Source organism: Squalius cephalus (assembly GCF_949319135.1).
Source record: "Squalius cephalus genome assembly, chromosome: 9".
In the NCBI taxonomy this organism is placed as follows: domain Eukaryota; kingdom Metazoa; phylum Chordata; class Actinopteri; order Cypriniformes; family Leuciscidae; genus Squalius; species Squalius cephalus.
In genome coordinates, this window is record NC_137130.1 from 19,152,925 (window position 1) to 19,177,961 (window position 25,037).

The window sequence follows — 25,037 nt, forward strand, 5'->3', positions numbered from 1 at the left end:
GCAGTTTCATTAAAAAAAAAAAAAAAAAAAAACGGATTTATAAGATTGTTTCCCCACAATGACACAAGTACCCATAAGTCAGTGTGCATTCAGGCTGAAGTCCCCATTTGGGTAGAAAAACAAGCGTGCGTGCGCACACACACACACACACACACACACACACACACACACACACACACACACACACACACACACACACACACACACACACACACACACACACACACACACACACACACACTTCTCAAATTCTTTTATGTTCCACAAAAGAAAATACATTTTGGAATGACAAGAGGGTGAGTAAATGATGTCTGAATTCTCATTTTGGGAGAAGTATCTCAAAAAGCTTTTCAATAAAGAGATTCCATAATCACCCATTATATAGTGCAGTGAGGCCTGACCTCTGCAGGTAGAAGGTACTTACTGCAAAAAAGAAAATGATTTTTGAGTGTACTATCCCTTTAAGTATAATGTAATGTGTTTTGGCATGACCTATTTCTGCGTATATTGATGTCCGTGTGTGGATGTGGGGTCACTTGGGTGATGGTTTTTGCTTTGTTTCTATAATCTGAGCAGATGACGGGAGAATACACATACCCCACCAAACTACAACAGAGGAAACATTAGCACTGTTTTTCTTTGCGTATGTGTGTGCATGCAGGCAGCCTCAGAGGGAGGCAATCGCCTTTTTTTCTCAGGAAATGAAAAGATGTGGGAGATTATGTTTATGTTAGTGTCCTTTAATAACACTCTCTTACAAATATCTAAGTTATGCATGTTGCTTTGTCCTATAGATTGTAATTATCCAGAAAATGACCTCTGGTCGAAACAGAATAATGTGTCGTGTTTACTTTTGATATGAGCTCCAAACCAGATTTCCAGGTGAGGTGAGGCATTTATTTCACAATGTTTACTTTATGGATCTATGAATGATTTAGTGTCGTTGCTTCTCTTTGTTCATTCAGACTGTTGAGCAAGATTCAATACTTTGTTCATTTTCAAAGTCTGACCTGGGCTTATACTGTACCTTCAAATAGTTCATAAGATGCACATGTGGTAAATTATCCTAATGCTCTCATTTATTACTAGTTTATCATTATGATAACTGTGAGCTGTCTGCTGAATGTCCTTTGTTTATTGGACCTCATCCTGCACAATTAGCATTAAAGGTATTGCAAAGGTTATTGTATTTTGATTAAATAATATGATAATTTGCTCATTTTAAATAAATTGTTGCTCTCCTTCTACATTTCTAAAGTGATACTGTAGTTGACCCAAGTTACTCACTCATGTCTGATTTTCTGCAACCCTATGATTCAGTGATTCTTTTATTTGTAGAAGATAACATTAGTTATGTATCAGTCCAAGCCCAAGTCCAAGTCCAAGTTTTGTTTTAGCATCAAATAAAAGTTTTATTCCAGTTTGAGTTTTTTTACATCAAGTTAAACTAAATGAAAATGAGAAATGTTGCCTTTGCAACTAAAAATAAAATAAAATTTCAATTAAAGTTAATTTTATTTCAAGTAACAAAAGTTTTTGGTTTTATATTTTTGGTTCAAGTTTTAGTTAACTATAATTACCATAGTCAAAGGTGCTCTTTTCCAGATGAGAAAAGTGAATAGTGAGCACATTTTTAGAGCTTCACGGGTCCTTATCCCCATCCAATTTCATTGTATATGAGAGATGGTGGCATGGCCACAGATTAACTGAGTTCACTGTCCAAACACTGATTTCCATATTTCCCTCATGTGACATTTCCCCCATTCTGCCAGACAGCTGAGACAAAACACCAGCAGAGATTCATGACGAAATGAAGAGACATTCAGGTGCATATATAACAGATACACCCACATTCATTCACACAAACACTCCTGTAGCTAGTGTTGTCCAAAAATGCCTCACTACACTATAAAAAACATTACTGACTGCAAATTCAAGCTGATCAAACAATACTGAAATTGCACTGAGGGAAAATACACACATGCAATGGGACACTTTCACACTGACACTCTTTACTCGCATTACTCTGATGGGCTGGGCTAACTACCACAGCAACCAGGCAGGCCCCTCCCCTGGGTGTGTGAGAAGTTTTTAAGTGGAGTGTTGGGAATGTTGTTTTTAGAGAGGCACAGAAGGCAGGAGAGTGTCTGTGAGAGTCAATCTAACCACACCACTCAAAACCATCAGCTTTGACTCCAGGATGGGTGAAGACTCCTCTCACGCCGAGCGAAGCACAGCCACCTTACCCAGGGAGGAAAGCACCCCGACGCCACCAGCTCCGGATGCTCAGGATGCTCAAGATCTCCTCGTTCCGAGCTTCAGCCCCAGCCCGGTGCCCTCCTCCCCTGTCAACACCCTTTCCCGTCTGGGCCCCAAGTCCCCCACCAGCCCCACGGGCCCTGGCAGCCAGGTCAGCGCCATCACGGTGGTGGCTCTGCTCGACAAGCTGGTGGTGATGATCGAGGCGGTGCAGGATAACCAGCGGAGGATGGAGAAGAAGCAGGCCGAGCTGGAGGGGGCTGTCAGGGTGGTGCAGGGGGACGTGACCCGGCTTACCAAGAGCCACGCGTCCACGGCCAACAGCGTGGCCAAGCTGCTGGAGCGCTCGCGCAAGACTGGTAACAACGTGAAGGAGGTGAGGGAGCGCCTGGATAAACAGAGTGGCCAGGTGAAGCGTCTGGAGGCCAACCACGCCCATCTACTGAAGAGGAACCACTTTAAGGTGGTCATCTTTCAGGTGAGCAGAATGAGAAACTTTAAACTTTAAAATGTGTCTGAATGAGGCTTTTATACACTTGAGGAACCTTTACTAAATAAGTGAGGCTTTTTAGGCTTGAGCCTATATATATATATATATATATATATATATATATATATATATATATATATATATATATATATATATATATATATATATATACTGTATATATAGATATATAGATATAGATATATATATATGAGAGAGAGAGAGAGAGAGAGAGAGAGAGAGAGAGAGAGAGAATATAGTCTGAATGAGGTTTGTGTACACCTGAGGAAAACTTTTAAGTTGTATAGTTAAAACTTATAAGTTAAACTACTAATAGTAGTTGTTTATCATAATACATTTTAAAGCTATAAAGTTATACATTAACACATACTTTCTAACTCTTCCTTTACAAGAATTGTGCATTTTTTTAAGTTAAACTTCAGGTAAATGTTCGATCCTTTAGAGAGTTTGCAAGGGGGTCCACACAATAATTACACAATAATTGTAAAGAAAGTTAGATTTCAGTGTTTTCTTGGGGATTTAGTTGTGTGTGACAGGAACAGGACACGTGTGCAGCAGTGTATCATGAATGAAACTTATGTGCATGGGAATTCTTCCTGTGACTGCAGATGGGATGAAATGTTTGAAGTGTGCGCAGATTGCAGAGTGATGGTAATATGTGAAGTGTGTGAGCATTTTAAAAATGTGTTTTGTTACAGTATGCATGTGAATGAGAGTTATCAGTAGCTGATCTTGAGCTTCCTGCAAAACTCTCACATTCTTCATCACCCATTTCCATTAAGCTCAAAGGTCACTTTGTTTACAATGGGTTCATTTGTAAAAAGCCTCGCCTTACAAATAAATGTAAAACAAACTGAGATTATAAAGTCTATCTGGCTAAACCAGCCTCGTGACCTGTGCTTTAGTTTGCTACTTTGCTCTAATCTTTTGGTGAGGTGTTTTGTGTGTTCAGATAATGCAATTTTACACACTCAGGAAGTGCTATTATACTTAATGCTGGTTGGTTAATGTAAAGGGTGCGTCGTGTTGATTTAAGCAACTGCGTGGGGCTCATGCTTTTAGAATAGTAGTTCTTATCTGATTGCCCTGGGGCGAGCCACATGCAGCTTTACATGCTGGGACAGTGATCTTTAACTTGTAGAAGCAGGTAGAGGCATTTCTTAGGGGTGTTTGAGGTCTGCTTTTCAAAATGATTTCTGGGAATCAGTTTTCCTGAGGCTAATGTTATTCAATAGCAGAATGAGCTGAATGTCAAAGCGAGAGTTTGAACCTCAATAGATATAAAAGCACATACTTTTATCTAGCTCCTTTGAGACTAATATCCTGATCCATCGTGTCAACACCTGATCATTTATGAGACATAAAATGTCAAATGTAAAATGGTTTTAATTTTTGGACAAAACACTGAGGTGAGCAGATTTTTAGACTTAGCATGCTAATTCATAAATGATTAAGGAAAACAGGAACTTTTCAGGGTATTTCTTTTAATAAGCTCTTGAATAATCCAGCTGTCAGAGAGGAAGCCCATGAGGCTAAACAGTGTGACTAATGGTTGATCCCAAGTCTTAACCGTTCCCTTTGCGATCGCTGGCAGCAGGTGATTTTCTAAAGTGATAATCAGCCTGTATTCAGCCTGTTAAAACACTTTGGCATGAGTGCAGGCTTGCAGAAAGTTTGCTGCAGGAGATTGTAATATTGGGAATGTGTTGGAAGATGAAGAGAAGAGCTTTGCAAGACACACGCACACATTCACTGGACTAGCACTTCTGTTGTGTTTGTTTGTTTGAGTGTACTGAAATACACTACCATGTTTTTTTATAGAAATTTTAGCAAGGAGACATTAAATTGATCAAAGATTACAGTAAAGGGAGTTGTAATGTTACAAAATATGTCTATTTTAAAATAAATATGTAATGTATCACGGTTACCACAAAAATAATAAGCAGTATTAAAATGTTTCTTTAGCAATAAATCAGCATATTAGAGTGATTTCTGAAGGATCACGTGACACTGACTGGAGGAATGATGCTGAAAATCCAGCTTTGCCATCACAGGAATAAATTAACATTTTAAAATATATTAATATAGAAAACAATCTTAAATTGTAATAATATTTCACAATATTTTACTGTTTTTACTGCATTTTTGATAAAGATAGATGCGACTTTCTTATTTTAAACTTATCTACAATTACCTTTTTTATTTCATTCACCTGACTTTAGTTCTAGGGTATTTTTGGACAAAACACACATTCCCATGTGGTAAAATGCCTCAAAGAGTAACAGAACAGCACAGGCATGTACTTTCCCTTCTTGTTTGGGACATTGACACATGTTTGGCATTATAGCAGGTGATGTTTCACATTTGTTGCACATGTGTCAAGACAAATATGACGTGATAATGATCTTTCATTCACTGACTCTTTTAAATCAAGACGTTTCTCTTCTTTTTGTTTTCTGTTTTTGTTAAAGGAGAACTCCGGTCAATTTTAACATTGAGCTCATTTTTTTGTACATTTGGAGTGCTGTCAATACAGAGAACAACGACAAAAATCGGTGTTGCCTACACCGAGTTATTCTATTTTTAAAATTTGCACCCTGTTGACTTCAATGGGGCAAGTACTAAACCTGCTTTTAGCCTCTTAACATCCTTGATGTGTCATTACAAGTGCACAGAAAATGTGAGTGATTCCTTCTGAGTGAACACGAGTGAATCTGACTGCAGTAGATGTGAAAGAAATGTATAAAAATGATGTTATTTAAGCCAGCGCAAATACCTGTATTTACATCCTGTTTTTCGGTTGAAGTCCAAAGTAGTCGATTGCCGAGTTCACGCGCATAGGTTTAGTTACCTATGATCACGCGCGTGAACTCGGCAATCGACTACTTTGGACTTCAACCGAAAAACAGGATGTAAACAGGTATTTGCTCTGGCTTAAATAACATCATTTTTATACATATCTTTCACATCTACTGCAGTCAGATTCACTCGTGTTCACTCTGAAGGAATCACTCACATTTTCTGTGCACTTGTAATGACACATCAAGGATGTTAAGAGGCTAAAAGCAGGTTTAGTACTTGCCCCATTGAAGTCAACAGGGTGCAAATTTTAAAAATAGAATAACTCGGTGTAGGCAACACCGATTTTTGTCGTTGTTCTATGTATTGACAGCACTCCAAATGTACAAAAAAATGAGCTCAATGTTAAAATTGACCGGAGTTCTCCTTTAATGGAAAGTGATGTGCATGTCCGTATACCATATAGGCCATTAAAACAATGGTGTATTGTTCTGTGGAGCGACCACCCCTTTTACACTCTATTGAAAGTAAACACAGAACACAAACACGTGGGGGAACCGTACTGTCTCAGAAGTTTGCTTTGGAAGAGCACTGTTGCTCTTTGGTTGCGCATTTGCTTGTTTTGTTTAATTTTTTGGCATCTTGACGAGGCTCACCCTGCCTGTGTGGTAATTATAAATGTTCTGTGCGCTGTGTAAAGGCATTTGGAGATGGAAGGTGTGGTTTGAACACACAAGGGCCCTCCGAAAGAAAGAAAGAAAGAAAGTACTGCAGTAAACACACTGAGTTTGGCACTGAAAATGCATGTGTGTGGGAGAGAAAGTCCGGTCAACTACCTCGTTTCCATTAACAAGCACTAATGATCTGCAGTAATTACTGCCCATTTAAAGCTCTGTTTGTTTATGTTTAATGCATCACTGCTCTTTCTGTGTTCTCAGGAATACGTGAGTGTTGAATCTTAAAAAATGTGGTTCTACGTGCTGAAGCTCTTCACTGAAGCAACTACGGCCTTTTTGTGTTTGTGGTTGCTAGTTCTTGTGAAAGGATCATAAAATGTGTTCACGGCAATAATCTAGACAACTGCTGAGAACTTTTGTTGTCTGTATTAATATAAGATATAAATATCAGTTATGAATGTGTGTTTTCCATGACGTCTAGAAGAAGAACTCTTTCTATACTTATAAGGGATAACATGCACCTTCAACGTCTTTACCAAGGCGTGCAAAGTTTGGCAAGCTGCATGACTGATGGCAAACATGAGGATTTTATGGATAGTTATAAAACATGTTTTATTGCTTTTATGTTTTTGAAGGAAGGAAAGATTTGGCTGAGATGTTTCTGCAGTGGGCGTTCACAAAACCATTTGACAACTGTCATTTTTTACACCTTTGTAGTCACTCCGATTCCCCTCAAGTTCACCCTCTAAAATCCTGTTGAATATTGTTAGGGTTTATTTTGGCCCAGAGGTGCCATAGAACGCCTAGGATGATGTAAGTCTGCTTGAGATCCAAGCAATGCCACGTATGATTGACCAAGGCAATCCATCGGCATTTGTTTAATTGCGCATAACATAGATGTTTAATCCACAAGATCAGGATCGTCAATGAAAAGTAAAACAAATATGAGTGTGCAAATGTGAATTGTGGGAAAGTGACAGTCTTTCAGAGTGGGAGAAGGGAAACAACCCGATAGCCAGTGTTTACAGACCCTCCCATAACGAGAAAGAGCTTTTTATAGCGACAGAGCAGATTCTGATGATCAAAACACATTCAGTCTGATAATTCTGCACAATAACACTTGGTTATACAACAAAACACATTCTTTCATCAGTCAAAAGCATGATTTCCTTAAAGATTTGTATCCATTTCATGCAGCGGATGCACACAGCACAGCACACAACAAAGAGCATTCATCTGAATTTGATTGTGTTGATCTGATCTCATCTATAATTATATTCTCTGACACTGAGAGAAAATGTGTTTGCTTATTGCGGTCGGTGCATTTCAGAGATTTGTTCTGGCTATTTTAATCTGAGAGTATACTGATTCAGGTTGCAATTATAATATTTTATGATCAGGTTGGCATACAATTGTTGTTTTCCTAGGCTGCCTTTCATTATGATTCCTGTCCCATTACCAGAGCTCCACCCTCAACCAACAGAGATTCACCTTAAAGCAAATCTGAGTTAGAGGAAGAAAGAAAGAAAGAAAGAAAGAAAGAAAGAAAGAAAGAAAGAAAGAAAGAAAGAAAGAAAGAAAGAAAGAAAGAAAGAAAGAAAGAAAGAAAGAAAGAAAGAAAGAAAGAAAGAAAAACTTGACAGCTTCAAGCCCAGGGAAGAGATTGTGATGAGGGAGGAAACGGCAGAGGAGCAGAACAAATAGATTGAACTGGACGAGAACAATGGAAAACATACTGATGTATGAGAGAGAGAGAGAGAGAGAGAGAGACTCAGGCATGTTTCAACCCTGTGCTGGATTTCTGGTTTGACAACTTGACTCTTCCCTTTATCTCTGAACCAACATAAGCACACACATACTGTTTGTTTATTACAACGTTCTGAAATACATGATTCTGATTGGTCAATCGCAGCATTCTGCAGTCAAATATGTTTGAATAATGACAGCCAAACTGCATATTTGACTGTTGCCCCAGCAAACACCTATTCTTTGCTAGTTTCACGTTTCTCGTATCACTCCACAGATAATGTCCGGCCTACAAACACCAAGTCAGAGTTTATTTTGTAATCATGACCGACTGACTGTGCCTTACTTAATTGCTTTAATTTTTTTCTATTCAAATATGCAAGGATAAACGAACAATTATAATGATTCACCTTTTCACTTTAGTGCAGTGGAGCTGAAGTATGCTCATGCACTTTTCTGCCTCCTAGCCACGATTCCTCCTGCACCCAGCTCAGTAATGTTTCCAAGGGATCACAGTTGAGTGCAGTATGACTCATCCTAAACAACACAGATTTTTGTCCAAATGTTCTAAGGATTAAGAATGCCCCACCCACTGAATGTAAACACCACCTGTAACCGACTAGAAAGTATAGCAATGGTTCACTGCTTAATATAATTAAAGTCTATTGGCTTTTTTTTTTTTTTTTTTTTTAATGGACAAGCTCTTTGTTATGCCCCGCCCAAACTTACTGTTTAAAGAAAAAATGCATCAAGGGTGAGGTGGGGTGAGATCTGAAAAGTCAAGCCCTGTGAAGATGAAATGATCCAGACACACTCATTCTGCAGGTGTTATTAGACTCGCTCAAATAAATACAGTCTAATTAGAAAAATGATACTTCAAGGAGCATGACTAATCATGTGATTAATTCAAGCGGCCAGACAGACAGAGACAATGAAGCTTCCTTAATATGAACCTGAGAGAGAGAATGAGATGCAATCAGACCCCTTCTTAGATAGCTTAGTTCTTAGGACATAATAATTCAGAATTTGATTTTATATAAAACAAATATATCTTCATTTCTGCAGGGCAGTAAACCTCTGCTAATTCAGTAAAAGACGGTCAAACGTCCACAGATGGCCATTTAAGTATCACTTTCCCATAGTTTTTACCACAATGCCGCAGATCGGAGGCTTTGATAGCATATTGCTTTGCCCAGCATCTCACTGAACTGTGTGTTCAAGCCAGTTGGCTGTTGCTTTATACTTATTCTCTCCATCTGGAGCGAGGCCAAAGATTCCCTGAACTTCTTCCACACATCATAAACAGGTAACGGATGAGCGAGCACATTTTTGTCTGGTTTGTGTGTGTGTGTGCGCGTGTGTGCGTGTTTGTGTGTGTGTGTGTGTGTGTGTGTGTGCGTGTTTAATGGGGCATATGGTCTGTAAGTCATGTGTTTTATGTTTTCAGAAACTTATAAACATGTTTTATAATTAATTTGAATAGGGTTAAATAAGAGAAAATGGTTTCAGACATGATATTCAGTCATGATATTCATAATTAGACATTCATTTACCAACAATCAAAACTTGTGCAGATGGTGTAGACTTTTTATGAGTCAGATTTGCATAGGAATGGACAGTTGCAGAATAATTTACCCAGAATGAGAAGACAATGTACGAAGACTTTGCCTTTTGGACTGTGCCTTTGTTGATTTATTGTGTGTGTTTTTTTATTTGTTTTTCTCCAGTTTTTCCTACATTTTGTTTTTATTATGAGGAGTATAATTTAGGCTTATTATCATTAACTAATACTAAAAATACTTTTACAACCCCTTTTTTTTGTTAACTAAATAAAGCTGAAATAAGTATTAGATGAAAAACCTAACTAAACTACAGTAAAAATATTTATTACAGTAAAATGCTTAGGTAGTTTACTAAAATACATTTAGATTTAAGCACTAAAACTAAACTGGAAATTAATAAAATCAAAACAATAAATGCAAACTAAATTAAATTACTTAAAGTTAATCTAAATTTAAAATAAAAACCGAAAACAAAAATAAAAGCTAATAAAATAATAAATACTAGTATATGAATAATTCTAAAATAACACTGCTATAATCGGCTTCTATAATCTGCTAGAAGTTTTTGTATTTTTGTATTGAGTATTGTATTGTACTCTGTAGTGACAGTCTCTGAGAGCCACTTTCACTTGGTAAGAACAAATGCGATACTGCTAACATCTAACAGTGACACATCCTTCCTTTGTGCTTTTTTTTTTTAAATATATCATCCTCTATTGTTCTTATATTTGTCTTTCCTGTGTTTCTTTCCTATGCTTTCCGCTGCCCTTGTGTTGTCTGTTCAGGACGTAAGAGCCTGATCGAGACACACACACATACACACACACACACACACACACCAGTCTCTCTCATCTCTTTCGATGTTTCCACTCCAAAAAGTCCAGAGGCCTCCAGCAGGGTGCATTAATTATCCAGGCTCCCATTACACACACTGGACCAGGGGTATCAGCATGTGACACAATGTTTTCAAAAGTTTTCTACAGTCTCCTCCTCTTTCTCTTCCTCTGAGCCTCACAAGCCATTGTGTATTTAGATAAAGGTCAAAATCTGAATGGCAAATGTCTTGATTTATCACTCTGTTACAAGGGCTGAGAAACACATGTTAAGAAAGGTAGATACAGAGCGGAATCAGAAAGACTTAAACAGCTTCAAAAAATGCAGATGATAAATGAAGGGTGAAACCAAACAGAGAGTCCCTGCTTTGGTTTTCAGCTTGTAATCAAAATGTGAATGTATGTACAGAAAAGCATACTGTTGCATGAAGTCATTCCCAAAGGATTTAGTAAAATATGCATCATTTTATTGATATATGTTAGTTTTACTAGACGTTATATGACACTGTTTCTGTTCAGACTCTTTTAATAAAGCCATCAAATTGGGGTCGACCTACTACTGTGTGAAATTTCCCAAGCTTATAGAGATATATTTCATGTGTGCACTTTTCATCTGACAAGACCCTCAAGGTACAAACTAATTAGATTTGAGCTGAATCAACATATTTCAATAGGGAATCATTTTACAGAATTCAAAGTTTTTTTTCCTAAATCCCTAAATCTCATCTGTGTAGTGTCTTGGTAAATTACCGTTCTTATATGGTTGGCTGAAAATATAATATGAAGGTGTTGCCTAAGTTTCACTCTATTATTAATTATGAAATAGAATACAAATGTAGACATTACCAAGTAATCACAATTTAAAAGCTGATACTTTTACAACTAACCGAACACAGCCAACTCCCAGCTCTGGTTTCCATGTCGCTCTTGAAGAAACTGGTTTGCCCAGAGTCAACACTGGTTTTGACTGGATCTCTGCCCTCGGGTGATACTGGGTATTCAAAGGTGAAATGTTAAAAAAGATGAGCAAAAGTACCATCCCTTTAGGCAGTTTTTTTTTTTTTTTTTTTAAGAAAACCCGGAAAAACAAAACAAAAAAAAAACATTTGCCACACTTTTGGAAACGGCTCTTTTCGTATTAATCAAGAAAGACATTATTTATTGAATATAACAAGTGGGAGTTGCATTCCTTCACTGGAATTTGTAAACCAACTTCTTGATAATGGCACAGAGTTTTGTGCACACAGACAAGGCATGAGGATCAGGTTTTCTTTACATTATGATGTTATCCATTTTATCCTGCATTATAATACAGTGCATGTTCAACAACCGGGAGCTCCCAATGTCTGTTATGTTGCTTCTTTATTACAAGTTAAAGAAATGTGTGATTTTGCAGTTCTTTTGAATTAATGAAAGCTAGTATAGCCAATGCTTTTCATATACACTTTCTGATATGCTGGTTTAAAAACTCTTCATATCCTAATAGCAATTAATAATAGAAGTGGTCTAAATATTAAAAGATGTGTATACAGTGTATGTAGAGTATATATATAAAAAGATGTATATAGGCTATATATATATATATATATATCCATCTTCTGTGGAAGTCTCAGGACCAAAATAATTTCAAAGCTGTTCACATCCTCAGACACAGATTTTCTTTTGGCAACACTATCAATGACAAAATGAATCTCAGCAGTCAGGTGGTATAAGTCGGTCATCCCTGTCATAAAATGAAGTGCTAACCCTATCCCTACCCCTAAACCTAACCCATAATTATCCCTAAAATCAGAGGGAAATGACGGGTGAATGTCACTGATGTAGAATCACCTAACCCTGGTTTTAAGCCTAAACTGACATAACTGTAAACTTGTCCCTCAGATGTGATTGGTTGATTGCAGGAACATGTTGTACTTGGTGAAATCACGTTTAGAGCTCCGTATGTTGTTACTTACGCTGATTATTATTGTAATGTTGTGTGCTTTGAGACATGAGGTAATTTAATGCCGTCTCATGACACTTTGCAGACTCTGCTCAGGCTGTGCTTGTGTATTAGAGGAAGCGTGGCTTTGGAGAGAGTTCTGAAGGGAGGGTGGGATCTAATGCTTTCTATAGCCTCTATAAAACTGTTTACCCTAGCTTGAAAAGAGCATACAGTAAATGAGTGCTTTATAGGATAGAACATTGCTTGCATACTTGCATTTGCAGTTTCATACTGAAATGCTGGCATACAATAACAAATCTGTCATTTAGATGTTTAGAGCTTGGACAGTGCATGCTCTAAAATACTGGGAGTGTGCCTAGTGCCCTTAGGAGGGAGCAGGTGAGTGTGCAAAAGCTCCATTTGTGTTGTTGATCCGCCCTTCCCTGAGGGTCAGATCTTCAATTTACTGCTTAAGCGTGAAGCATAACCTCTGTAAACCTCTGCAGCCGTGTCTATGTGTCTGGGGTCTGCGAGTGTGAGGGGAGAGAGGGAGATAAGAGAAGATTCTGCACTGTCTGGGAAATAGAGATATTTTGGCATATTTTGTGATTTTTATTCATATTATTTCAGTATTTTTTATGTATCAGTATTTATATATCTCAGAATACATGCATAATCACAAAAAATGAAACAAATATTAGTGATAAAAATGCATTCGACATATATTAAGTTACAGTTTACCCAAAAAGCTTGACTTTTCATGTTTATATATTTTTTTTTTTTTTTTATGAATGTAACTTTTGAAAAGGAATTTGGCATGGGTGTGTTTGGGAGCTAAAATAATATTCTTCTCGGTGTGTAAGAGAGAGATTTGAAAGGGTGTGGCATATTTGGTGTTTTTTGTTTGTTTGTTTGCTTGTTTGTTTATTGTAGTGATTGCATGATCAAATATTTAAAGCAAATATTTCATTATGTATAAGGTAACAGATATTTATATTTTGTTTACATGCATAATCACACAATAAGTAAAAAAATATAGGCAAAGAAGTGATAAAAAATGATTGCATTCAACATATGTTGAGATATACAGTATACCCAAAATCTTGACTTGAGAAAGGAATTACATGAGAGTTTTAAATCAAAGCTTTTTAAGAGACATTTGAGGGGAAGAATAAACCTAAACCTTGTGCCATTTTTATTGCTTTGGAATAACTCCAAGACAATGCCTCTACATGTCTTCTGTATAGCTAGCTGTGCCGCAAACAGGTTTTTCAGCAGATTGCACAATATAACTTAAAAAACAGCAGAGCAAACTGACTCATTTCTTTGTTTTGCTTATTGATACAAGAATATTGTGTGCATGTGGACCTAAAACAATCTTTACTGTACAGTATGGTATGCCAAGGCTGTGGTTTTGATTCCCAAGGAATACATCAACTGATAAACTGTTGTGTAAGTGGCTTTGGAGAAGAGAGTCTGTGAAATGTACATGCAACCAATTGAGGGGGGGCACTATTAACATCCAAATGCAGGTTATAGTAGGATTTACTATAACAGAACATCTACACTGTAACCTTAAAGGGCAGGCATTAACACTCTGAACCTTTCAGTCTTTGTTAAATACATTTTCTTTTTCTCCAATTTCAGGAGGACAACGAAATCCCATCCACTCTGCTCACTAAAGATGGCCTGGCCTCCACCTCTCAGGATGAAATCGCTCCATCTTCACCAACTCCACTCCCTGATTTAGACCGCTCTCAAGACGAGGGCTTGCAGACCGTCAGCCTCTCCTCTGATGACGATGAGGAAAAAGGAGCAATGAGCCCCCTGGCAGAGGGCGGCAATGATTCGCTGGTGGATGTGCACGATGAGAACTTCCCAGGCATGGGAAGCGAACGTCTAGAGCGTTCTCGTGCTGACAAGTTCAAGCGCTCCAGTCTGAAGAAAGTGGATAGTCTGAAAAAGGCCTTCTCGCGAAGCAGCATCGAGAAGCAGATCAACAAGATCGTGCCTGCAGAACAACGTGAGAAGATCAAGAAAAGCTTCATCCCCAACCACCCGAAGAGCTCCTCTTCCAAGAGCTCGTCTTTCCGTGTCTCGCCAATGACCTTCAATGTCAAGAAGGTACGGAATGGAGACACTGACTCCTCCCAGCAGCCTGGGAGATCTCCCAGAAATCTCACCCCGGTGGATCTTCCCAACATTGGGGGACCTGACGGTGAGCTGCCCCTGGCTGAGTTACACTCCCCAAGTGAAAAAGCAAACGGAGATGATCGCCACAGCCCCTCCACCCCAGGAAGTGCCGATGGAGAGGTGTTCGTTTCAGATGAGGCTGGAGATCTCGAGAACGGTCCATCTGCAACTCTGGCTGAAGAGGAAGTGGATAAAGAAGATGATGATGACACTGATGATAATGATGAAAATGGGAAGGAGGTAGAGGAGGAAGAGAAAGAATCAAGACCCGCAGAAGGAGTGCCCGTGTCTCCGCCATCGACTGCAGCTACTGTTGAGCTAACTTCTTAAATATAGTTGTTTCTAGCCCTCTGACTTCCATCTACTTTTCAGACTTTGGGAAGCATAGTTACTCCCTTGTGCCACTGGTATCTTGTCCCCAAGCTTGTTTGTTGTTAGCATGTCTGCTTAAATAGCATATCGCCCTAAATTAACCCCAAATATAATGTAACTATAACCTATTGTGGTAAGTTCAGAAATTAAGCATGTTCTTAGGAGGAAATTCCATTTAGAGTCCATTCCAAGTAGATTGTGTACAAAGGCCCAGAGAATGGTACAGCAGTTCAGACCACTGTCACCACAATGATACACCGAAATAGCTATATTTTCCTGTGGGAGCCTGTGAATACCATGAAATTGACTGAACTGAAATGCCTGAACTCTCACTCTCTATCTTTTTTTTCTTTCTTTGTGTAGGAGAGGCAATGTGTGTGCCAATCTGCTCTCTTTGTTATGCTGGAGTCCAGACTCTCTTTTATCAGTGTACATAAGATTTAGTATTAAATTGTCTACAATAAAGTACAATGGAAGTATTATGGTTTTTTGAAACAGTACTTTTTTTTTTTTTTCAAATACTTTGGAAGGATTGCAAACACCATCAAACATCATTACCATTATACCAAATACTACTTTTTATAAGGTGTAAAACAGAACACTACAAAAGGCAAAAGGTGAAATGTTGATAAAGTTATGTTTTTTTAACATTTTTAGAAGCAATCCGTCTCAAGGCTTGAGTAAGTAGATGTCTGTGAGGACTGACAGTAGGTCCTGGCATGGTGGGAAGCGTGTTTACAAAATTTCTGGGGGGAAGCCAGCACAATTGACTGCCATCTCCATAGAAACCTTGCCCACTGCCAACAACTCTCCAATTACTGCTGTAGTGCACGGCAAGGGCACACACACACACACACACACACACACACACACACACACACACACACACACACACACACACACACACACACACACACACACACACACACACACACACACACATGCGCATACAACCTAATGAATACAAGTATACAGTGAAGCAGAAGTATTTGTGTGTTGTCAAACATTCCATACTGCTGATGTAATAACGTTATTTTCTCCACACTAAAATGTTTTAGATGATTCAATGATGAAATAAGTACTCAAACCTGTAAACAAAAAAATGCTGCCAGATAGACTTCTAAAGTAAAGCCTAACACCCAAGTACCATAAGCTTTTAATCGTTTCTCTGGACAGTCACATCTATCTCACACTATTCAGTACAGCCTCTGATACACACACACACACACACACACACACACACACACACACACACACACACACACACACACACACACACACACACACACACACACACACACACACACACACACTCACACCAGGTGAAGAAGGTGCATTCCTGGTTCTGATGGATTGCTTCTCTGCAGTTAATTTTCCACTGACTGGAAAAAGAAGAGGTGGGAATGGATTGATGCTATAGTTTCCACGGGTTAGCTGAGGTATGGAGTACCCGCATGTTCTACAGGTGTGCTGCCTACGGGTCTTTTCACGGCCCCTCTCGGACACACACCCCATGCTGGTTTTGCGTCACACCACGGCAGTGAGGCTCAACATCAATAAAACAACTTCAGGACCAGCTTAGTTTGAGTTTTGTAGATTTTGTCCACAACAATGAACACCATTATAGAAAACATTAATGTGCAAATCAGTGTGTCTCAAATCCTGTGTTGTTTTAGTAAATGTGAAATATGTGGTAAGATGAATAGTCGTTATAGACAGAAAACTTCACTGTTTTGTTTTCAACATAAACCACATGTGAGTTTGGCAAGTAGTCTAAAATCTCTCTGGCTCCCAGGCAGACTGAGGAGTCAGGTTACATGTAGAATACTCTATATCTCTCCAAGTTGAGGGATTATTGAGGAACCGGTAACAAAGACAGTGTGAAATATGTAAGAGGGTACAGAGATGTAAGAGGAGATTGTAGATTAAATGTGCCATAAAGAGAAGACATTACACTTTATGTGAGCTTTTTCCTTCCCTAACAGAGATTACTTTGTACAAAAGGTACAGGTTATATAGCGCAGATGCAGGTCTTATTGGTATCATCACACTATGGAGCTGAAGGGCGTTTGCTAACAGGGTGGGGTTGTAACTGTAAACTGTAAATCTGTCAACTTTTAAATAATACATTTGAAAAATATTGCTAAGATTTTCATTCAAATGAAATGTTTAGGAGGGAAACAAAACATCCACATTTACTGTATTCTTGTTGTTGTTATTATCTTCTCAGCTGCCACCTTAGCTGGTTCTTAGAACTGAACTTTTAAGGTTTTAAGGCATTTAATGGATGATGTTGTCTCCACCGTGTGGCCAAATACCGTCAGTACTACTTCATCTGCTTCTTGGTGATTATCAAACATAAACACGTAAAATGAAATATAGTTATTGAATATGTTATGTTATTTCGTTACTCAGAGAATAATTAGGTCACTATTTGGCAAAAAAAAAAAAAATCGTATAAATCGTATTCTCTAATTCACTAAAAACAAGTGTAAGTCTGTTTTTCATTACATTTCTGTAATAATTGCTTTTGCTTTAATAGTCATCACACCATCAGAGTTTATTTGAAGACCATGAGCTAATAGTAGTAATAAATAGTTTTTGATAATTTTTTAGACAGTAAGTAAACTGTTTAAAAAAGTTTAAATCAAGATGATTTTTTTTTTTTTTTTTTTTAATAAACCATATAGGCCAAATACAGGTGTAGAACTATTTAGGAGTAGGACACAAAAAAAGAACATCGCAAGTCGTGCAATTTTATGAAAAGTATGGTTTTGTATCTTATGTGCAAAATATAATATCCGCGTCACGGTGGCCGAGAGGTTAAGGCGTTGGACTCGAAATCCAATGGGGTTTCCCCGCACAGGTTCGAATCCTGTTCGTGACGGATTTTCTTTTTGCATGGGTAAACGCGAGAATTCACTGCAGTGAACCATTGTTGCTAAACCCCTGCAAACAATGTAGGTTGTAAACTAAAACAATCATAATCTGACTAGCTAGACAGCCGGTCGTGTTTTCAAATTTCTATTCGAAAGAAGATCATTGTGACAAAGCAAATGTTATACTTGTCTACATACTCTTTAACACTTATTTGATGTGAACATCAACACGTGTTTAACTATTCTTCATGGATATATTCCCTTAAAATACGGCAAAACAACGCATTGTAACTGCCAACACTCTATTGGATTACTGAGGGAGGTTATGATGCAACCTAAATACCTTTGGAAATATTTTGGAGCGTGTAATCAAATCATATTACACAACGTCGACAATCGTACGAGGAAATGTCGAACGAGAGGTTATATTTCCTATCCATGACATGTGGACACATTTTCTTCACGGTGTCCAATCAGATTGAGCTCAATGTAACAAGAACACGGTAAAAACCAACACTTGGGTCTCTCAAGCTTTCGTTCCCGTGTAATATCCATGATACTGGACAACATGCTGAATTATTTGTGATGTCTGTTCAAACAAATGTGCGTGTATTAAAATCGCATGTGTGTATTTAACAACAATAACACATCTGTGAACACCCCCGCGAAACAGTGCGATGGTACATCCGGTAGAATTTAAAGAACCGAACACACACTTGCGCAGATCAGACGCTTTGTTAGTGAGGGAGAGACAGATAGCACTGTGAAATAGATATTTTCCCCTCTTTTGCGAAAGTATTTTTTTTATTATTCTGTTTCTTGGTAAAATTGCAGTACGTCACAAGTAGAAAACATACTATAATTATAACAATTTAAAAGGCCATCAGGAAGTTTCGAACTGGTCATAACGTACAAGATAGGCAGTTATAGTTATCTCGGCTGAAATCGTTTTTCAAATTGACAGTCTCGTCGCTTTAGCATTTTAAATGTCGATTAGACGCCAGATGAATGATTTTCGAGTGGAAGGTGACATGAAGAGAAAGCGATGGTGTTCAGTTTGACCGGCAGTGTGTGTGACTGAACTCACTGACACGGTTTTAAACGCAACCCGCAATATAACCGGCATATGTCTGAAGAAAACGTAGATTTTAACAGCTGTTTGTTAATTTGACGTCGTGAATTGACAGTGTAACGTTAGGCTAACAACAACAACAAAAAAGTGACTCAGTATAAATGAATCTGGATGCTAGACATTTTGAGCAGCCAAGTCTTGAGTCGTAGTTTTTCCAGGTTTAGGATGAAGTCTAAAATATCTGTCTGGAAAACGAATTGAGTGTTTTTAAACGAGTAACTGTTAGTTTTAATCGTGTATGAGGAAATATTTCCTGCTTTTACTTTCATTCCTTTAGCTCGTTTGTCAGTGTGGAAAAACTGCCTCAAATGTTACGCTAGAAACACCTCTGCCTTTCCAAAAAGGGTTTTGAATACAAAGTTTATTCGCCAAATAAAGTTTATTTGGCAAATAAAACATCCCACTCAGAGCACAGATTTAGCTTTAGATCAAGAAATCCTCCAACACAGCTGTGGTTTCGCTAGCCGGTGTGCTAGCCTTCACCACAGCTCTCAGAAATGTCGAATATCTCCAACGAAGGTGTGATCTTGATTAAAGATGTAAAGGCCGGATCTAAAAACCTTAATATCGTCTTTATAGTTTTGGAAATCGGTAAGTGGATTCACTGCTGTGCCCCTCACGAGCATTTTAGCACAAGTAACGTTAACAGTTAGAGCTAATTTCTCACAGCTAACATTCTTGAATAACATCGTCGCGCTCGACGTCTATTTTGCTGTGTTCTTGTAGTTTTGACTTTTCACGCATCAACCATCATGCATCGCAATCGTCTGTGTGTTACTGTTTTCAGTAGTTTTGTTACGGTTGAGATTTTACTGAACTTTGCCGTGCACGCGCAGGTCGGGTGACGAAGACAAAGGACGGGCACGAGGTGCGCTCGTGCAGAGTGGCGGACAAGAGCGGCAGCATCGCCATCTCTGTGTGGGATGAGCTGGGCAGCCTCATCCAGCCCGGGGACATCATCCGCCTTACGAGAGGGTACGAGACACATCCTCTCTCTGTGTGTGTGTTTTAATCAGACCTTTGACGCTTTAAACCCTGTATGGCTATTGGTCTGTCAGTCAAATGTACTGTAAATGGGCAACTATCTCTTTCAAACTGATCTAAACTGCTTTGAGTATCCTGCTAGACTGTACGTTATAAAAAGGATGTATGTGAAATGAATGTCATTGACATATGGTATATGTCCTATAAAAACGTGCAGAGTACACATTTGTTTTAAGGCTCATAACTGTTTCAAGTACAGATGACTTGTTTCAACTTTGGAAATATATTTTTGTCTGGATAGGTATGCTTCAATGTGGAAGGGGTGCCTTACACTGTACACTGGAAGAGGAGGAGACTTACAAAAAATAGGAGAGTGAGTATTAAATATCGACTCTCACAATATACTCATATTCCATTTGCACTGTGTGTTTTATCAGCATTTGGCAATAACCATGGTAATTTGCGCTTGTGTGACGGTTTGAAATGTACTGGCACATGAATTTGTGAATAGATTCATGAATTCTGTTATTTAAATGCTTTGGTTCAGTAACTGCCTAAAATAACTTGTTAGGGTTCTCATGGTCAAATCTGGATTATTTTTATTATTATTATTATTATTCTATTTCCAAGCCTGAACATGTCATTAAAGTATATAGTTGGGATGTCCAATCCTGTTCTTGGAGGGCCACTTTCCTGTAGCGTTTACCCAACCAGCTTATCAAGGTCTTCAGGATTAAGAAACCTCCAGGTAGGTGCATTTGAGCAGTTTGGAGCTAAAATCTGCAGGAAATGGGCTTTCTAGGAGCTTGTTTGGGCACCCCTGGTTTATAGTGGAATATAAATTTGGCCTTTATGCTTGGCTCTAAATTATTTAATTGTCAAGAAATTGCTCTACGTGAGTGAGATTGCTGTAAAATGTTTGACCAAAACGAATTCTAGCTAATATACTTTGCAAAAGGTGTGGGAACTGTTACATTTAAGCCATCATTTGTTAGCTATTATATAATTGGATGTCACTTATATATTATTACAATATATTAGCATAATATGGATTATCAGCTATGGATTAGTAAATGCATAAATGTTAATAAAAAAAAAGGGACCATCCATTTTACTTCAGTGGCATGTTGATGTCAATAGAAGCAGCCTTTATAGCACATTGTCTTGCACAGGTTCTGTATGGTGTATTCTGAGGTTCCTAATTTCAGTGAGCCAAATCCAGAGCTGCTAGGACAAGCTAACCAGCATAACAAGACGGTGAGTCCAATCAATGTTCATGTTTATGCAAAATGGCACCTCAGTATGACACCTCAATGAGTATACTTCACTTCAGTCATTTGCATGTCTAAATTTGCTTCAGTTATAATGTAAAAAAAATTGGCTTGTTTTTTCACTCTGCCTCATTTCAAAGTCTTTGTTTAGAACATAACTTGAAAGGTAGAAGTTATTTATGCTGAAGCAAACATTTGGTTTTACTTCTGCGCATTCAAATACCAAGCCATTAAACTAAACCTAACCAGCAAAGCTCCTGTTGTGCACAGTCAACCCACTGGTGTCTTATGTCTCGTCCTCTCAATAGGGTAAAGAACAGCGCGGAAATTCTCCACCGAATCAAAATGCAGGTACTCCTGTGCAGACAGGTGAGCACATATGACTAGTACTTTACATAATCTGTCCTACTAAGGTGACGGATGCTGATTTTGTAGTGGTGGATTAATGGTTTGGAATCTGGGCTGCTAACAAAGGTTGCTGGTTCAGTCTCTGAAATTTGAGTTACTGAGATCCTGTTCTTGTTTGTTCTTACCGTTAGCATACTGTAAGTTGCTTTTGATAAGTGTAGTGTCTGCTTAATGACACAAAGTAATAGCTTTTTCTGGTCCCTCAGTATGGTGTCTTATTTATGTCTCTGATATGATTAAGTCTGCCACCTTTTGTTTCATTTGTTTGCCCAACAGGAAATGGTACTGGGCCAGTATTTTCCAATAACAGTGCTGCACCTGTGCCTCGGGATTCCAACTTTGGTGCTCCAGGAAGACCAAATGGGCGTGTTCCAGGCAATGGACCACCCCCAGTAACTGCAGGGGGACCCCCTGCTCCCCCCAAACCCACAGTCACCATTAGCAATGGCAGGGACCCAAGAAGGGCTTCAAAGAGATGAGACTGCAAAACCACTTCCTTGTTCCCACTCCTCCCTAAAATCCTTCCACAAACCACCCTTATAATACAAAACAATACTGCCAATCAAAAGATACGAGGTTTAATGCTACTGTTTTGCCACCTGTGCTTTCGCTTTGTCATTTTGCCAATATTTGCGTAGTATCATTATCACAAAAGGTTAGAATTCAACTTGTTACAGTTAAAGGTTGGCATACCCTTCGCCCGTTAAGTGCCGGTTCAGTGGCCCACCATTTATTTCCTTTCCCTAAATGTGTTGTTAAACTATACACCCTACTTGAACACTTGATGCACTTTCTTCTCTTAATTTATAGTGAATGCGTTGTCATGTGATTCAGGAATTATTAACTGCTGTTGCAAATTGAGGAAAGAACTTAAGAGTGACTGATGATGACTAAATGGGTTCTTCCCCCTCCTCCTTGGCCAAAACAAATTGCCAGAAGTGACCGTGTGAAAGGAAAGGTGATAGTTTGATTGGACACTTAGGATTATTTAATTAGGAATAAATGAAGAACAAAATGTTGGGAAATTGATCCCTGTGGTTATTGTTGTACTTGATCTTTTTAGTGGCATTTACATTGAATGAGATTGTTGCCTTTTATATAGTGCAATCAATGTGACTAAACTGAAAAATTCTGCCTTCTCTTATATACTGTAACACCACTGTGTTCGTTTTGCTATATAGACATTTAATGTTGTATATAAAATACATATCAATTTAGGTATACTTGTTATTCAGCCAAATGTGTATTTCGATTAGCCTAAACGTTTTAATATTCTTTAACATTTGCTGCATGAGAGAAGCTAATACAAATAGCCAAAGTGTTGTTTTCTTGTTTGCCTGTTAACATTTCAAACTGCTTTATCTGCAGATTTCATGATCGGAGTGCGTAATGCTCCTGGTAAGGAAAGCTAAGTTAGACCCAGACAGGAGATTTGAAAGTGCAGATCAGTGCTTCTCAACTGACCATGGTGCCCACATTTTCCATGGTCATGAAGCTGTGACACCCTTCTTTTTTTTTTCTTCTTTTTTTTTGGGGGGGGGGGGGGGGGGGAATTTGACCATATATACAAAATATATATATAAAATGTTTGTTTTTCAAAAAAAAAAAAAAAGAAACAAGCCAATATATTCCACAAAAATAGTTTACATGCAAGTCCCGTCCCACTTAATGATTAATACTGATGAAGAGTTAAGGCTACTAAATAGCAGTCCTAAACTAGTTTTTGTTAATACAATAAAGTTTGTAAGTTGGTCATCTAAAAATACAGAACAAAAAAAAAGTGAAAATAAAGTGGTATTTTGTGGTTATGAAAACGAGTTACCATGGTAAATACACATTACTAACATTTACTATTAAAGAAACATGGAAGCTGCTCCTGATTAATAGAATAAATATGCCTGCATGCAAATCCTTTCTAGCTGACACGACTCGACCCACCAATCGAGAAAGAACCCAACTTCTTTTTCTGGAAGAACTCTTATGTCAGTATATGCATTGTGCTAGTATGGTAGTGAGTGTTTTTGCATCCAGTATGCCAGATCAGTTGAATCCCTTGCATACGAATTGTACAATATATGATTTAGTGTATTAAGACATGGTCTAATACCATCATTTAAAAGTTAATATTTTATTAGCATTGCTTTTTATCCATGTTTTGTCTTTGTTGTTAGTTTGCATGCATATATGAAGATTAGCCAGGTAAGTATTGTCAGGAAAAATAGCTGGATTATTTAAAATGTAAAATGCACACCACTATTTTTGTAGTGGGTAGGTGAGTTTATTTCATGAATGGATGTGAAAATGATCCAAGCATGTACTGATCATGCTCAGATTTTCTGTGCACTTGAAACTATTATCCAGAGGTGGACAAAGTACACAACTTGCTTACTTGAGTGACAGTACAGATACTACTGGTAAAATATCACTGTTACAAGTAGAAGTTGTAAAGACCGATTTGTACTTAAGTAAAAGTACTTGTTTTTAAAAGTACTTGAGTATCAAAAGTAAATGTCAATGCATTGTTTTATTCTTGTTGCATTGTTGTATGTAATAGCCTTCTTACAGTACCTTATGCCTCTGAATCTATGCCTGCCTACCCTCATAGGCTATCAATATCACATTTATTTCTAGAACACAGTTCCAGTAGGATTGAATGTGAGATTGAATAAGTGCACTCAATAATGTCCACAATGGTTTCGGACACCCAACTGGCTGTTCCCTCAAATAGTGCCCTTTTTAAAGTCTCTATGAAAAGTTTTTTTTAGCTTTTAATATGAATATATTAGCCTTGCTGTTATCGATAAGCTAGTGTGCTCCAAAACAATGACAAAATTCGCATTTAGAAGACCAAACCCAACGTTGAGAATGAAAATCAGGTTGATGTCAGAATCCAATGCCAGATTGACAGTTGGACAGATGTTGTATTGTGGTTGAAAATGAATATTTAGTTGACGTCAGAAACCAACATCAGTCGGGGTCTGACGTCAATCCGATTTTCATTTCCAACCAAAATGCAACCAAAATCATCCCCTTAGTGATGTTAGCCTACTACTTTCTTCTCAAAGACCTTGACAGAGTTGTAGTGGAGTAAAAAGTATGATATTTGTATAAGTTAAAGTAAAATAGTTTCTGGAAAAAAATAATACTCAAAGTACAGATACTCAAAAAATTTACTTAAGTACAGTACTCAAGTAAATGTACTTTGTTTCTGTCCACCTCTTAAACATGACTGACATCAATGCATTATATCATTGATATCTCATTACAAGCTATACCTATTATTATTATTATTATTGAATAGTGTTGTGTCATAATGTGAGGCTATATTATCTTATGTAAATTGTGAATCTTAAAAATGTAATACTTTGGTTACAGCAGATAAGATCAGGAAACCTGCATGTGGTTCGGCTTTATCATCAGCCCAGTCAAGCACAAACTTGTGTGAATGATTTCAAAACATCAAAACAAAATTCTTGTTCCTCTTGAAAAC

The 25,037-nt window shown here is 38.0% G+C and overlaps 2 protein-coding genes across 3 annotated transcripts; both read left to right on the top strand.

Moving 5' to 3' along the window:
- The first annotated feature begins 1,557 nt into the window (after positions 1 to 1,557).
- On the top strand, positions 1,558 to 15,125 carry cavin2a (caveolae associated protein 2a). Its single transcript, XM_079881606.1, has 2 exons — positions 1,558 to 2,737; positions 13,956 to 15,125. Exons 1-2 carry the CDS (start codon positions 2,201 to 2,203, stop codon positions 14,829 to 14,831), a joined length of 1,413 nt encoding a protein of 470 aa, XP_079737732.1. The 5' UTR covers positions 1,558 to 2,200; the 3' UTR covers positions 14,832 to 15,125.
- Positions 15,126 to 18,474: 3,349 nt separating this feature from the next.
- On the top strand, positions 18,475 to 23,144 carry nabp1a (nucleic acid binding protein 1a). 2 transcript variants are annotated; one of them, XM_079882058.1, is made up of 6 exons: positions 18,475 to 19,475; positions 19,721 to 19,859; positions 20,170 to 20,241; positions 21,041 to 21,125; positions 21,448 to 21,508; positions 21,824 to 23,144. In XM_079882058.1, exons 1-6 carry the CDS (start codon positions 19,382 to 19,384, stop codon positions 22,024 to 22,026), a joined length of 654 nt encoding a protein of 217 aa, XP_079738184.1. In that variant the 5' UTR covers positions 18,475 to 19,381; the 3' UTR covers positions 22,027 to 23,144. The 2 variants fall into 2 exon arrangements, with proteins under 2 accessions (XP_079738184.1, XP_079738185.1); XM_079882059.1 differs by having other exon boundaries at positions 21,448 to 21,490; positions 21,824 to 23,138.
- The last annotated feature ends 1,893 nt before the right edge of the window (positions 23,145 to 25,037 follow it).